At 40.2% G+C, this 12506-nt stretch overlaps 1 protein-coding gene across 8 annotated transcripts in view; it reads right to left on the bottom strand.

Moving 5' to 3' along the window:
• The window catches only part of LOC129738565 (nascent polypeptide-associated complex subunit alpha, muscle-specific form), a 368810-nt gene extending 356762 nt beyond the window's left edge, over window positions 1-12048 (bottom strand). For 7 of the 8 annotated variants that reach the window (XM_055729789.1, XM_055729794.1, XM_055729792.1 and 4 more), the window contains exon 1: window positions 8228-12048. In XM_055729789.1, the coding sequence (XP_055585764.1) occupies window positions 8228-8599 (372 nt within the window). In that variant the 5' untranslated portion in view covers window positions 8600-12048. The remainder of the gene's footprint in view (window positions 1-8227) is intronic. The other variant, XM_055729790.1, reaches the window with a different exon arrangement.
• Between the last annotated feature and the right edge of the window lie 458 nt (window positions 12049-12506).

Below are 12506 nucleotides of genomic sequence, written 5' to 3'. Positions count from 1 at the left end.
GTTCTGAAAGCCTTTCGGACTACATGAGTTAATTTTTTATTTCTGTTTTTTTTTTCAGAAATGTATTTACCAAATTGAAAAAAAAATTTTGAAACTTTTCGGGTTCCGAAGAATCGGGTAGCGATAAAAAAAACTGGTGCCAAATCCTTGGAGCTCGCCACAAGATCCGGAAAAAGTGCGTCGTGGTGATTGCATGAACGACCTGAATCAGCTGAAAGAAGAGGCCAACATGGTTCTGCAAACTTATTGCCTGGCCCGCCGATCAATTTCTAATTTAACTTGAGTGTTATAGTGTAAAAACGAAATTTTATTTTTTCTGTAAGGAAGTATTTATGAAATAGATAGGTGTGGATAATGACAATTAACTTAGAAAAAAGTCCTATGTATTTGGAAATTGAATAGACGGGTGTTGAATAAAATATAAGAACTATGCAAAGTTAAAATTTAGTTTTTTTTTATTATGATAAATTTCTATTTATGTGTGTGGGAGCGCCATATTCACGTACGGTTCTGGAAAACGTTGGAAGGACGTTATTCTGAATCGTTTGAAAACCATTATTGTTACTGTTTAGTTAAAAGAGTACTTTACGAAAAACTATAATAATAATGGTTTGAGAGTCTGAATACGTTTTCTAGAAGCGGTTTTCGGACTTTACCTCAACTGTTTGTAGAGCAGTACTTCCATATAAGTGTTTTAACAGTTCTAAACAGTAACATAACTTAACGCCATATTCAACAGACCGTCGTTTTGGAATTCACAGTTAGTGGAATGTTTTTTACGGCATCAGTTATCGTCTTCTAAAAGTTTTTTTACGCTGTTCCAAATAGTTATATAACTATTATAGTAACTGTTTTGTAACAGTATTTTTGTATTCGGGATCCCGAAAGAAAGGAGACGATTCAAAGCATTATTAGATGTAGAGAAGTGATGATTTGTAGGGAATTTCAAAGTGACAGGTCGCGCCAGCATGACATACCAATGCAATGCAACGCAATCTTATTGGAACGTTGCGTTGCGTTGCGTTGCTAGTTGCTTCAGCATGACATCAGCCTTATGGTTGGAGGCCGGCAGCCATTTTTTCTTCTTATTTCTTGCCCCTTCTATTCGAAAATAGCCAGCAAACAGCCAACCTAAAGATGGGTCATCCACACAGAAGGCTTTTCCCGTTTACAGCATCATCTTGGCCAGGGAACGTAAAAATCCACCGAAGATTCCGGCACCGTTCGTTCCTTTACTTTCCTCTGGCAAGTATTGTGTGACCAGACCACCACACATTGAATGCGGTGGCGCCCTCTAGTTTTTTTCCCACTCTCTGTGTTTGTTTTTTTTTTGCCTCCTCAGCTTGCGCTTTCCCTCTAGCTAGCCAGATTAATGGAATGATTGAGTTTGCATGATGGAGAAAATGTTGATGTTCATGACGATGATGTTGATGGAAGCAAATAGTAGCAGTAGCAGCGATTCGTGTTACATTTTCATTCTCGGTTTCGGTACCGTGTAGAGAAGACTCCCTCTAGAAAGATGGCAGCCGCCTTCATCTTCATGATGATGATTCCATCATAATACGTGACTCAATGTCAATGATTTCGGAATGGTAATACGTATTTACACAAGAGATATTAGATGGGTCGCTTCCTTCCGGTTCGGTTCGGTTTTGGCGGAATCGATGCTGAGGCAGCCAGTCAAGCAAAAAAAAACCGTTCGACGTGTTTTATGCCAAATTTGTCGTCACGGCTTTTCGTCTTGTGCAGGGATTCGATTCGGGTAGAAGGACAACAAACGATATTTGAGCGGTGTTTGGTTTCCATCCTATAAGGTCTCAATTTCTAATTAGGAAATAAAATCCATTTCAGAACTCAAAAGAAGTTTCCAACCCTGATGAAGACACAAAATCGGTTGAAACGTAGAAAATATAAAAAAAATCGTTAGACTTTTCATTTTAAAGTTATTTAATTATTTTCAAATTGTTTTTAGATAAAATTTTAAAATTTTCAAGGTTCGAATATTAAGTTTTACGTTCGAATATTTAAGTTTTTTTTTATTATTCTTTACTATTTTTAGAATGTTTATTCAGATTGTTTTAATTTTTTTCAAATGTTTTTATTGTTTTTCATTAAAAAAAAATTTAGATCAAAATTGAAGTTTAGAATTAAAACTTAAAAATCATGTTTCCATCTCACATCTAGCACATATCCAGTTCTAGAATTTGACTTCCAAATTTAGGCCCTGCAATTGATATCCATTACCCACCTTCAGAAATAAATTAAAACACCACATTTACTGATTTTGTACTTGCACTGGAAAGAAGACAGTGCTGTTTATAAACAGATAGAAACGACGCGGTCCGAGGTGAGAACCCAAGGATACATCTCAAGACTGATTTTGTGAATAAGGTGTTATTATGCGAAATGCTAGTTTATCAGATTATGTTAAATGTACCTTGTTTTGCAAATGATAACCGTGCTTTTGGAGCTTTTAAGATTCCATCTTCAGGTATTTAGGCTTGACCATCAAGCACTTCCCTAATGATGGCTTAAGAGCGATCCACCTTCAAAGAAACTTAGTGAAATCTTCAACCAAGAATACTTAGTCTTGTGAATATCTACCTTTTCCATAGCTCCGTTTACAAAAAGCATAAATATCCAATTGAAAATTTAATGTGTACTTTTGCGAACATACCATCTCTTCTATGTTATTTGCAGCAGCTCAGATTTTAAAATGAATAAAAAATATGCTAGCTTCTACAATCAAACATTTAAATAAGAACATCCGTACATTTCCGAGCAGGAACAAAGTTCAAATGTTAATGAACTTGATAACCTTTTTACCAATCTTTATGCGACTGCGGGACAAGCTGCCAAGTAGATAATAGGTCTGTTCAATAGCGAAGAGACCTCTTTTCGGTCCAAATTGATAGGTTGACCGAGATCAGATCTCGGAATCGTTGCTGTTTATAGCTTTTATAGCAATACAAGTATGACCAAAATTGTTTAACGGGTTTCTACCCTACCTTTAATTATTTTTTTTCAAACAAATGGCTGTTAATTAAGACATTTTTCTTCAATTAGTGATTTCCTTAACAAATTTTCACTCAACATAAAAATCATAGCATATTTAAGAATTATTAAATTTGCTATGATTTTCGAGATTTGTGAAAAATTTGTAATGAGATTTTAAAATTCTGACTGTGAACGCCTCTAGTTCCACGCTTTTTCATATCCTTACAAGAAAGCCAGTTTCGAAATCAATAACAACAATTCAAAGGCCAAACTTAAAGAAATAAAAGCACAAAGTTTAGAATTTGAGTTTTTCAATTTGAGTTAATCATAGGAATTTTTCAAAGCTGATTTAAAAAAGGGGCACATTTTGTAAAACGCAAGGCTATGATCATTTAGTATCCGGGCACTTTATTTCGGTGATAGCTACGTTAAAAGAGCTCGGATATACAAAACTTTAGTAGCGTTGTGTTGGTTATGAAAAGGACTATCTTGCCTATTTCTGATAGATTTTTAAGTTAACGTGTGTTTGAGATATTTACGATGCAAAAAGACATGGTACAAATAATTTTGCACAAATATGATCCTTTTACGCATTTTGCGCCTTGAAAATTCTTCATTGTTGACTTGAAAGCTCATGAATTTCATGAAATCATTGATAATTTTTTTTTATATTTTAACATTAAATGTCATATTAACACCTTCATTTCCTCCATAGAAAGTTTTTCGATCAAATGAATAGTTTTTAAAATACACACGTTTGTTACTGCCCGGATTCTAAATGATAGCCTTATAACAGCGATTCAAAACAATCGCAGAAACTAAATTCAAGCTACAAAGAAGGTCAGTTTTAAATTTTTTGTGTTTGTGTTTTATAATTTTAAAAATCTCGTTTGATTTATTTTAAGAGCTATGTAAAATCCTAGGGTTTTCAAAAATATCAAGTCGATTTGGCATCATTCTGGAGCTTAAATAAAAAGATAAAAGGTAACCTTTTACAATCATCTTTGAAGTAAACGACGAATCTCTGACTTCAATCCGTACGCTCATGTTGATCCATGATCAGAGTTCCAATCTTAAATACTATTTGATTTTTTATAACTTGTAAATGGCCGGGCTTCGACCAGACCGAACTGAGCGCCATGAGAAAATTTTAAAACAACCGAAATTGAATCTCTTACAATCCCTATTCTGGATCGAAAAAGTGAGTATGTTTGACTGAGATGAATTCCTTGGATTAAAAACTATCGATTTTGGCTCATAAACATCAAAAATTTAGCCTCTTGATGAAAATATTTGCACATACAGTTCGAATGCCTCCAAAAAATGCTGATGGCGTTCAGTTCGGTCTGGTCGAATCCCGACCAAATAAAATATGTGTAATAGTTGATGATCGAAATTTTTGTTAAAATATTCTGTCAATTAAACAAGGACGAAGATGCAAGCTAAACACAGGAGTGAACTTAAGCAATCTAGATTTTAATATCCGGGAAATTTTGGTTTTAAACCTGGCTAAAACCGGGCAATTGATTTTACATTTTTCAATTAAAAACCGGAGAATATTCGGGCAAATCAGAATAAAATCCGAGCATTATTAGACGAAATGAAAAAGGAAACACGGAAAAAAATCATTTCGAATTCAATTTTTATCGAAACACATCAGCAGTGTTGAAATCATATTAAAAGCTCAAGTAAACATATTCAAGATCGCAAAAATATTCAAACTAAAAAATTCTTCTGTCTACCCGTTATTTCTCTATAACGATTGGGCTTAATTTTTTTTATCGTTTTTGAGTTGCTCGAAGTTTCGAGTTTAATTTTTTAACACATGGGTGAAGTGTAAAATTCACAAGCATTTCAAGGCACTAAGCAAAAAATTCCTGATTTCTTGAAGCGATGAGATCCGAGTGCTCTTGAGCTCTTCAGAGTTAAGGGATTCTCGGGATGAAAGAATTTTTAATGATTCTAATAAAAAGTAAGTCCAACATTCACAAGAAGGTTTGCGGACAAGTTATCGCAAGTGATGACGCCTCTAACCGCGAAAGGCCATAAGTAGCTTCCTGGGCGCAAATGCCGGTCCATAGGGTCCAGGAGCTCTATGAGGAAAAGGGGAACTCCAGGCGAATTCAGAACTGGAAGTTCTGGAACCCTCAAAGCTCGAGCGAGATCCGTTGATTGGCCAGGATCCGGAACACAAATGACCCTCGAGCAAAGTGATTCCTACGACGATACGGTGGCCGAAATTCTTCGTAGAAAATTGAATCAAATATAGATGACCTAGAGAACCTGTATTATAAGAGGAGCGACATCCGAAATTCCAATCGATACAAAGGAACTGCCAAAATAGATTCCAAACGATCTAAGCTTACTTCGTAGAAGAGCTTTTTGCTTTTAAGTAGAGAATTGAACAGTATTGTGATTAATATTGTAGTTCGAGTTACTATTTTGAAAGTTCGTTAAACGAATTTATGATAAGAAGCAATTTTTCTCACGGCTTAGGTTGGTTGTATTGGTAGTTAGAAAACTGCCTGTATTTTCTCAATATTTAAGTCATTCATACCGTGCATCGCGATCTACCGAGATTCAGGTTAACAGTTTTTGTTAATTTTATTAAGCGTTCACTTAGGAGCTTGGACATTAAGCCAAAGAACAGTGCTGAATATTTTTGGATCAAAGCTTTCGGCGATGTGGCCAGATATTTTAGTTTTCTATGAATCAGATGACGTTTCTCTAAGAAGACCTAATATTCAATACAGAACTCTCCAACACTCTTTCAGCAAACTTCGAAAATCTGACACATCATCATTAACTATAACATGCTGTTCACTTTATTGGTGAAAGACTACCTTTAAAACTTTGTTCCCTCTGAGTATCCAAAATTAGTGGTCTAGGACCTATGAACTTCCTCATTTTCATGATTAAGGACTGTATCGAAAGCTCTTTAGCAACATCTTTCTGTGAATAAAACAGAAATAAGTTTATTATTATAATTTTTCCCATTCGATTAGTTGAAGATCAGTATGATTGGAAAGAATATCATTGTTAAGAAAAATAAAAAAAAATTATGTTCTAAAGAGTGATCGCACTTTTAATGAACTTCCTTCCATCAGGTAACTCTTGTGCATTTCCTGGATGCTGCCTTCCAATGTTTCTCGAATTCTTCCACGCTTTGAGAAACTGTCCCCTCCTTTCTTAAGGTCCTCTTCACAATCGCCCAGTATCGTTTAATCGGTTGGAGATCTGGACAATTTGGTGGATTGATGTTTTTCTCGACGAATTGGATGTTTTTGTCTGAAAGCCACTGCAGTACAGACTTGGCATAATGTGCAGATGCCAAATCTGGCCAGAAGAGAGGGGGACACTGATACTTTTTATAGAGGAGGAGCAATATTTTTTTCAAGCATTCATATTTGTGAACTTGAGCATTTATTTTAGCTTTTGTGAAAAAACACTCGACCGCAGACCACAGGTACAAATAGCTTTCCACACTAGTACCTTCTGCCCAAATTTTTCCATCGCAATCGTGCAGTCGGCATCATCCACTTCCTGTCCGTCGATTTCGTGTAGTATTGTGGCCCGGGAAGCATTCCTGAATCCTGATAGACGTAGGTTTCTTCGTCCATTAGGATGCACCTGTTGCTGTTGTCCAGAATCCGTTCTTAAAGTTTCTTAGGTACCTTCCGCTTCTTGTACGTCTTGAAGGAGTTCCTGGCCTTGATTCTTTGAATCATCCCCATGCTGATTTTGACTTTTTAGACAGATCACGCGTTGATATCAATCGGTTACGTTTGATATAAGTGACTATTTCAGCATCCAAATGGGGCTGACTGGAACAACCAGGTTTTCTTCCGTTTCTAGGCAAATCCTTCAAAGACGACTCGTTGTCATATTCACTTTTGTGTAGTGTACTTTGAACCATTTTGCAATTTGGTTGTAGGAAACACTCTTTTCAGAGCATTAATTGTGCAGAATTGTCTTTCTAGATTCAAGATCAATACGAACCATAGCGAAGAGGAAATAACTAATGTAAATGTAAACAAACTTTTGCTTGCATGCACACTGAAAAAAGTTCACACACTTTTGCGTAAACTACTTTTAAAAGTTGCTAATGACTTTTCGATACAGTTCTTAAGTGAGGTGGGTTCAATTTGTGCACAAACGACCGTATAAGCTCAAAAGAAATTTTAAGAGAAGATCACTTCAACCATCTAGAGATGATACTGGACCATCAATTATTACTGTGATTCTGATGACTTTCACCAAGGCTTTGGCCGTTTTGAACCACCTAGTCTGAATTCAGAGAAGGTAAGCGTTCGGAAACCTAGGAGTCAATGTCCCTAAGGACAAAAGTCTACATAGAAACCACGGGGTTAATTCGAGGCAGTTTTTGGGGTAGAAGCTTACCGTTGTCACAACTCGGATCAAGTTGGTGAAAAACTCCAACATTTACGGGCCAAAAATAAAGTCAAGGTGGATAAAGTCCGAGGTGGTTTGTTCAGGAGTTCATCATGGAATGGGCCTTCTTTGGATTCAATAAGAACTTAATCAAGAAGAATACACAGAATTTATTGTAGAAAATGCCGGATGGCCATTTCTAGAGAAGTAGAGCCGAGAAAGATGGACAGATTCGATAGAAAACTGTGTTGACAGACCCCCCGTGGATGCATCGAAATAAAATCAGGTTTGATAAATACTTAAAAAAAGAGAGGTTTTCGTTACCAATAACTGGATTATCGTTTAGCGTAAGTTTTAAATGGAAACCGTTACCGGAGTAGGTGTTTTTTGGCTCCAAAATACCGATAACAGTTTTAAACTTTCTTTGATTGTTATAAGAATTTAATCAAGGTGTTTAGAACAACACAAAGCGGTCGCCGTAGTAGATGTTTTAGGTTTCTTCTGAACAGTCGTTCCTAAAGTGGTGAAGAAAAAGTGAGATCTCAAAAGCGTATGTTTTTCTTATCACAAAAAGGAGTAAAATAGATTGATACCAATCAATTTTTCCGCTGAAGAAGGGAAGTAATGACAGAAAATATTATAAGATAATTTTCCAGCTCGAATGCCTATGAAAGGTGACCAGACGTGTTTGTTCCAGCGATAATTTAGGATCAACTAAATGTGAAAGTGAAACCCCTCGGGCAGGTGTTTGTTTAATTGAACCCTAATTGGAAACAGCCGCCTGTTTAAACCCCCCGAAAACCGGTTCCCCAAAAGTAGTGTAAACTGAGTAACTCACCTCCAGATCCTCGTAGGTCTTGAAGCCCAGTATCGAGAACCCGTCGATGATGTCCTCCTCGAGGATCGGCGACGGGTCCTTCTCCTTCCGCTTACGTCGAACGGTGGGCCTCGGAGGTTTCTCCCGGCTTACCGGGACCGCCTCGTCGGCACTGTCGTCGTCCAGATCGGGCGCCAGGGTGGGGGCACCCCCTCCGCCCCCGACCCCACCAATGAGGTTCTGGATGGGATGGCCACCGCTGGCCACAGGAGCTCCATCGCCGGCGGCAGCGGCAGCATCCCTGTCCCGCTCGGCTATCATACGTTGGGCCCGTTCCCGTCGTTTGTTGCGCTGCTTAGTCGTCTGCTGCTGCTGTTTCACATCTACTTCCATGGCTCGATCCCGCTACACCCGGGATACATTATTTTTCGTGGAATTGGGTTGGTTGAGTAGGGGTGGGGGGATTAGGGGAAAATGCACTGAGGAGTGTTGGAGGATTTCGGTATTTTTTCTGATCGTTGTCGCTGTTATCCTTTTTTCCCGTCACACATTTGCTTCCCGAATGACTTTAATCCACTTTTTTCACTCGATTATCATTTTTTTAAACACACATTTTCCCTTCGATGGCGGGGGATAACTTGACTTCCGGAGGACAAAAACAATCCGGATCCACTTTTGCTTCTTCTTGTTTTCTCCGGCGCGGTGGAAAACAGTTGACAAGCGCGATGTCGTCAATCGATTTCAGATAACAATGGACACGAAAATGCACACTGACGACGAATACGCACACACATTGGGGCACCACCTTCAGGAGGAATACTCTTTAACACGATGACGACCACAGAAGGCCCCACAATGCGTCGTTGTTGTTTGGGGAAGTGGGTGCTTGGGGAGCTTTTGATGATGAATATACACGCACCACTGACTTGAGGATTTATACTCTTTTTTTTTTCTTTTCGCTTTAGCTTTGCTTCACTTTTCTTCTGGCTAGTAGTAGGTAAATCGAAACACTGACTAAGCACATAAAAACTCTCGGTTTGCTTCAGCTTAGTGGGAGCATTTTATCTTTTTTTCTCTTCTTTTTTTCACTGACTTCCACTTACTTCATATTTCTTGCGCTCGGAATTCATTGATGGATGCCACAGGGCGTATGATTGATTATTCTGGCACCTTGGCAAATGCTCACTACACACAGAGACACAGGACAGGACAAACACAGAAACGCGTATTCCAGCAGCGGTTCCACTAGAGGACTTTTTCAATCTGCCCAATGTGTATACAATTTTAATCCGCTAAATCTTGTAGACCTCTGGTGTTTTATTTTCCAATCCAAACATCACACCGTCCGTGTTTGTTCGGACACTTCCTGGACAGATTTCCACGAAACAGACAACAGAGCTAAGAATGAAACCTTTTTTTCGCGAGATTTCCTCGGTTGGTTTTGGGGAGTGCATGTAACAAATGAGACAGACACTCCAGGTACACACTGTGGTTGTTTCCCCGGTGTGATGTTTGTTTCGCGGACTCTGAATATTCCTGTTCCAAAACCGCACAAACTCACGACTCTTTTGTTGATACCACCATTGGTGTTTTTTTCTGCTGCTGTAAGAGAAGAAACAACTCCGAGTTTATTTCTCGGTTTTCGTTTGATGGAAGTTTTTTCCCCAACTTGCTTCCAGCTACTTCCCTTCGGTTGGGTTTTTAGTGTAGTTTACACACGGTTACGATTTTTCTTTCCCGTTGGCCACACACAGCTCCTCTTATAGAGGTGTATTATTTAAACTTTTCTTTTTTGCTTGGTTGCTTGCTTGAAGGGCCTTCTCCGGATTCACCAAATGGAGGATTCTGCTAGCTGACTGACTAGCAAGCTATTCGCACACACTCGCGGGACACACGACTTGCACAACCTTTGGCACGGAATTTACCCGATTCCGGGACTTGGCCAACGCGTTTTCCGTACACTTTTCGGTAGTTCGATTCCGGTACTAGCGTCGTGACACGGTACCGAGTGCTCAATCGGTCGAAAACCTTAGGAAATAGGCGATTTTCCCCGCGATTATTATTGGTACACACAGAATCGTCCTCCGTTCGTCGTTGGATTGGTTTTTTTTCTCTTCTCTTGTTGATGGAAAGGAACGACGATTGTAAAATATGTATTATACCGTCAGCCAGAATACCTCACGTACACACGCACACATCCGCTGACTGGTTGGCTGATGGGATGGCTCTGGTCAACGCGTTCTGGTGTTGCCACAAACACACCGAAACCGGCTGGCCCGATGGTTCCGTTCCTCCTGACTTGACTGACTGCTTCATGCAAAACTTCACACGCTTCTTCTTTCTAGCTGGCTGGATGGCTAGCTAGCTAGAGGTGGGCTACGTGCTTCCACACACCAATACCCCGACCGACGAAGAAGCTTCTGGCTCAGGTTTTCCCTTCCTAGAGGACCGCACGCGTGTGCGGTGTGTTTGTACACAGAAAGAAGTAGTGCTCTGGGGCCCCTACTGAATAATGTTGCCCATCTCGCAGCACAAGAGACCCTCGATCGCGTTTTGGATCGGGAATTGGAAAGGTTTTACCTTCCGAAGGTTACACGAAATTACGACTGTCCGTTCCGAATTTCATTCGTGATCTTAATGTTTTGCACAATTTGCCACTCAATAGTGTTGAATACTTTCGATCGAGATTATCCTCTTCAGCTACGATTTTTCTTGAATCATTATTTAGAAATCTCATATATTATAAGCGAAGGGAGGGATGCCGGGGAAGGACCGGTTAAGGTGCGCGACGGAACATAACTTGCACATCAAGAGGTTATTAACACTCTTTTCAGCCACCACTAAGCGACGAACGATGGCTCCTGGATATCGGTTTCTGTCTATGTCCACTACTTCATCACTACCATCATCATCATCATCATCATATTCGTCGAATCAATCGAATAATGGAGCTGTCAAATTCTTCAGTTGCTCTGGAGAATCCCAAGAACTATCCTTGGACGGTCAAACTTCCGTTTCCATTAAAGCGAAATCTTCCAGCAGCTTTTCACAGGTTTCGGGAAAATTCATTCGGTTCGATGGTTTGCAGTTTCCATTTGGATTTTTCTCTGCAATTTGTGCTCATTGCCCTCCACAGATTCACATCTATATTCAATGAAAACACACAATACTGCCAACATAAGTAAGCAAGCACCAATCTGTGAATGCACACACGTTGCACGCACACAAACGCTCCGGGTGCGACGCCTTGTCAGCACCAACACCACCAATACGAGAAACGCTTAGACGGGCGTCGTCGTCTTCGTTTCTTTCTAGCAACAACAACAACAAACACTGACAGGCAGCACTGCCTCGTGTAATCGAACGCGTGCGTCTGTGTACATATGCTTTTCTTCCTGCTCCAGCTTCTTCACCGTTCTTCTACGGGCTGGTTCCAACCAGACGCAGCAGCAAGCCCTCCTGGCACCAACACACTCACACCGAATCGCACACGTTCGACGTCGTCTTGTACATGCAACAACACACACAGCACAGCACTACTGTGGTGAAACGTTCTTCCCAATAGGTTTTTTTGGAGAGTGAAAATTGTCCGTGGTTGTTTTTCGACACCAATCCCAAAGATTTTTCTGGGACCACCGGATCGAAACCGGAAAAACTTGGCTTAGGGGCACCGTCGTGACACGCACTGTTACCCCCGATCGATTCCCGAAACCTTCACGCACCGTTTGGGGTCCCAGTCGACCCTCGCAACTATTCGCAACAGTCCGCAAATTCACCGGACAACTTGGTGCAAACGAAAAACCGATCAGCCGTCGTCGTCCTCCGTCTTGGTTTTAGAGTGCTCACGTACACGGGAGACAAAGAAATTTCTGTCTGGTTACAGCGATTTCACGCCGCTCGGTTGGTAGCAATGGCGTCCGTGCTCTTCGATCGCCACGGAACCGTGCTCCCAGCACCCCAATCCATCTTCCACTACTAAATTCATACAAATCTGAGTATCTCCGGCAACACTTGCAAGGGAAAACATCACCAATACAGCCAATTCGGGACGCACACAAGCACGCAGCACTGGAGCCAGCCGTCAGTTTGACATCTGTCGAAAACTTCCATTTGGGCCCGGTTAGGTTGGCAACGGTCGTGCACTTCTCTCATTCAATCAATTGATTCGTTTTTTTTCCTTATTGCCATTGCCCTCAATCCTCATATGTTTCCTCTTTCGTCCTTCGGCGGAGTCGGACGGAGGGAGTCAAACACCGATTGACACTCGACTTGGCTCGACTCAACTTTTTCAATGGAACCG

Source organism: Uranotaenia lowii, chromosome 1 (assembly GCF_029784155.1).
Source record: "Uranotaenia lowii strain MFRU-FL chromosome 1, ASM2978415v1, whole genome shotgun sequence".
Classification (NCBI taxonomy): domain Eukaryota; kingdom Metazoa; phylum Arthropoda; class Insecta; order Diptera; family Culicidae; genus Uranotaenia; species Uranotaenia lowii.
Note: the sequence above shows the minus strand (reverse complement) of the source record. Positions and strands in the feature narration are given on the sequence as shown.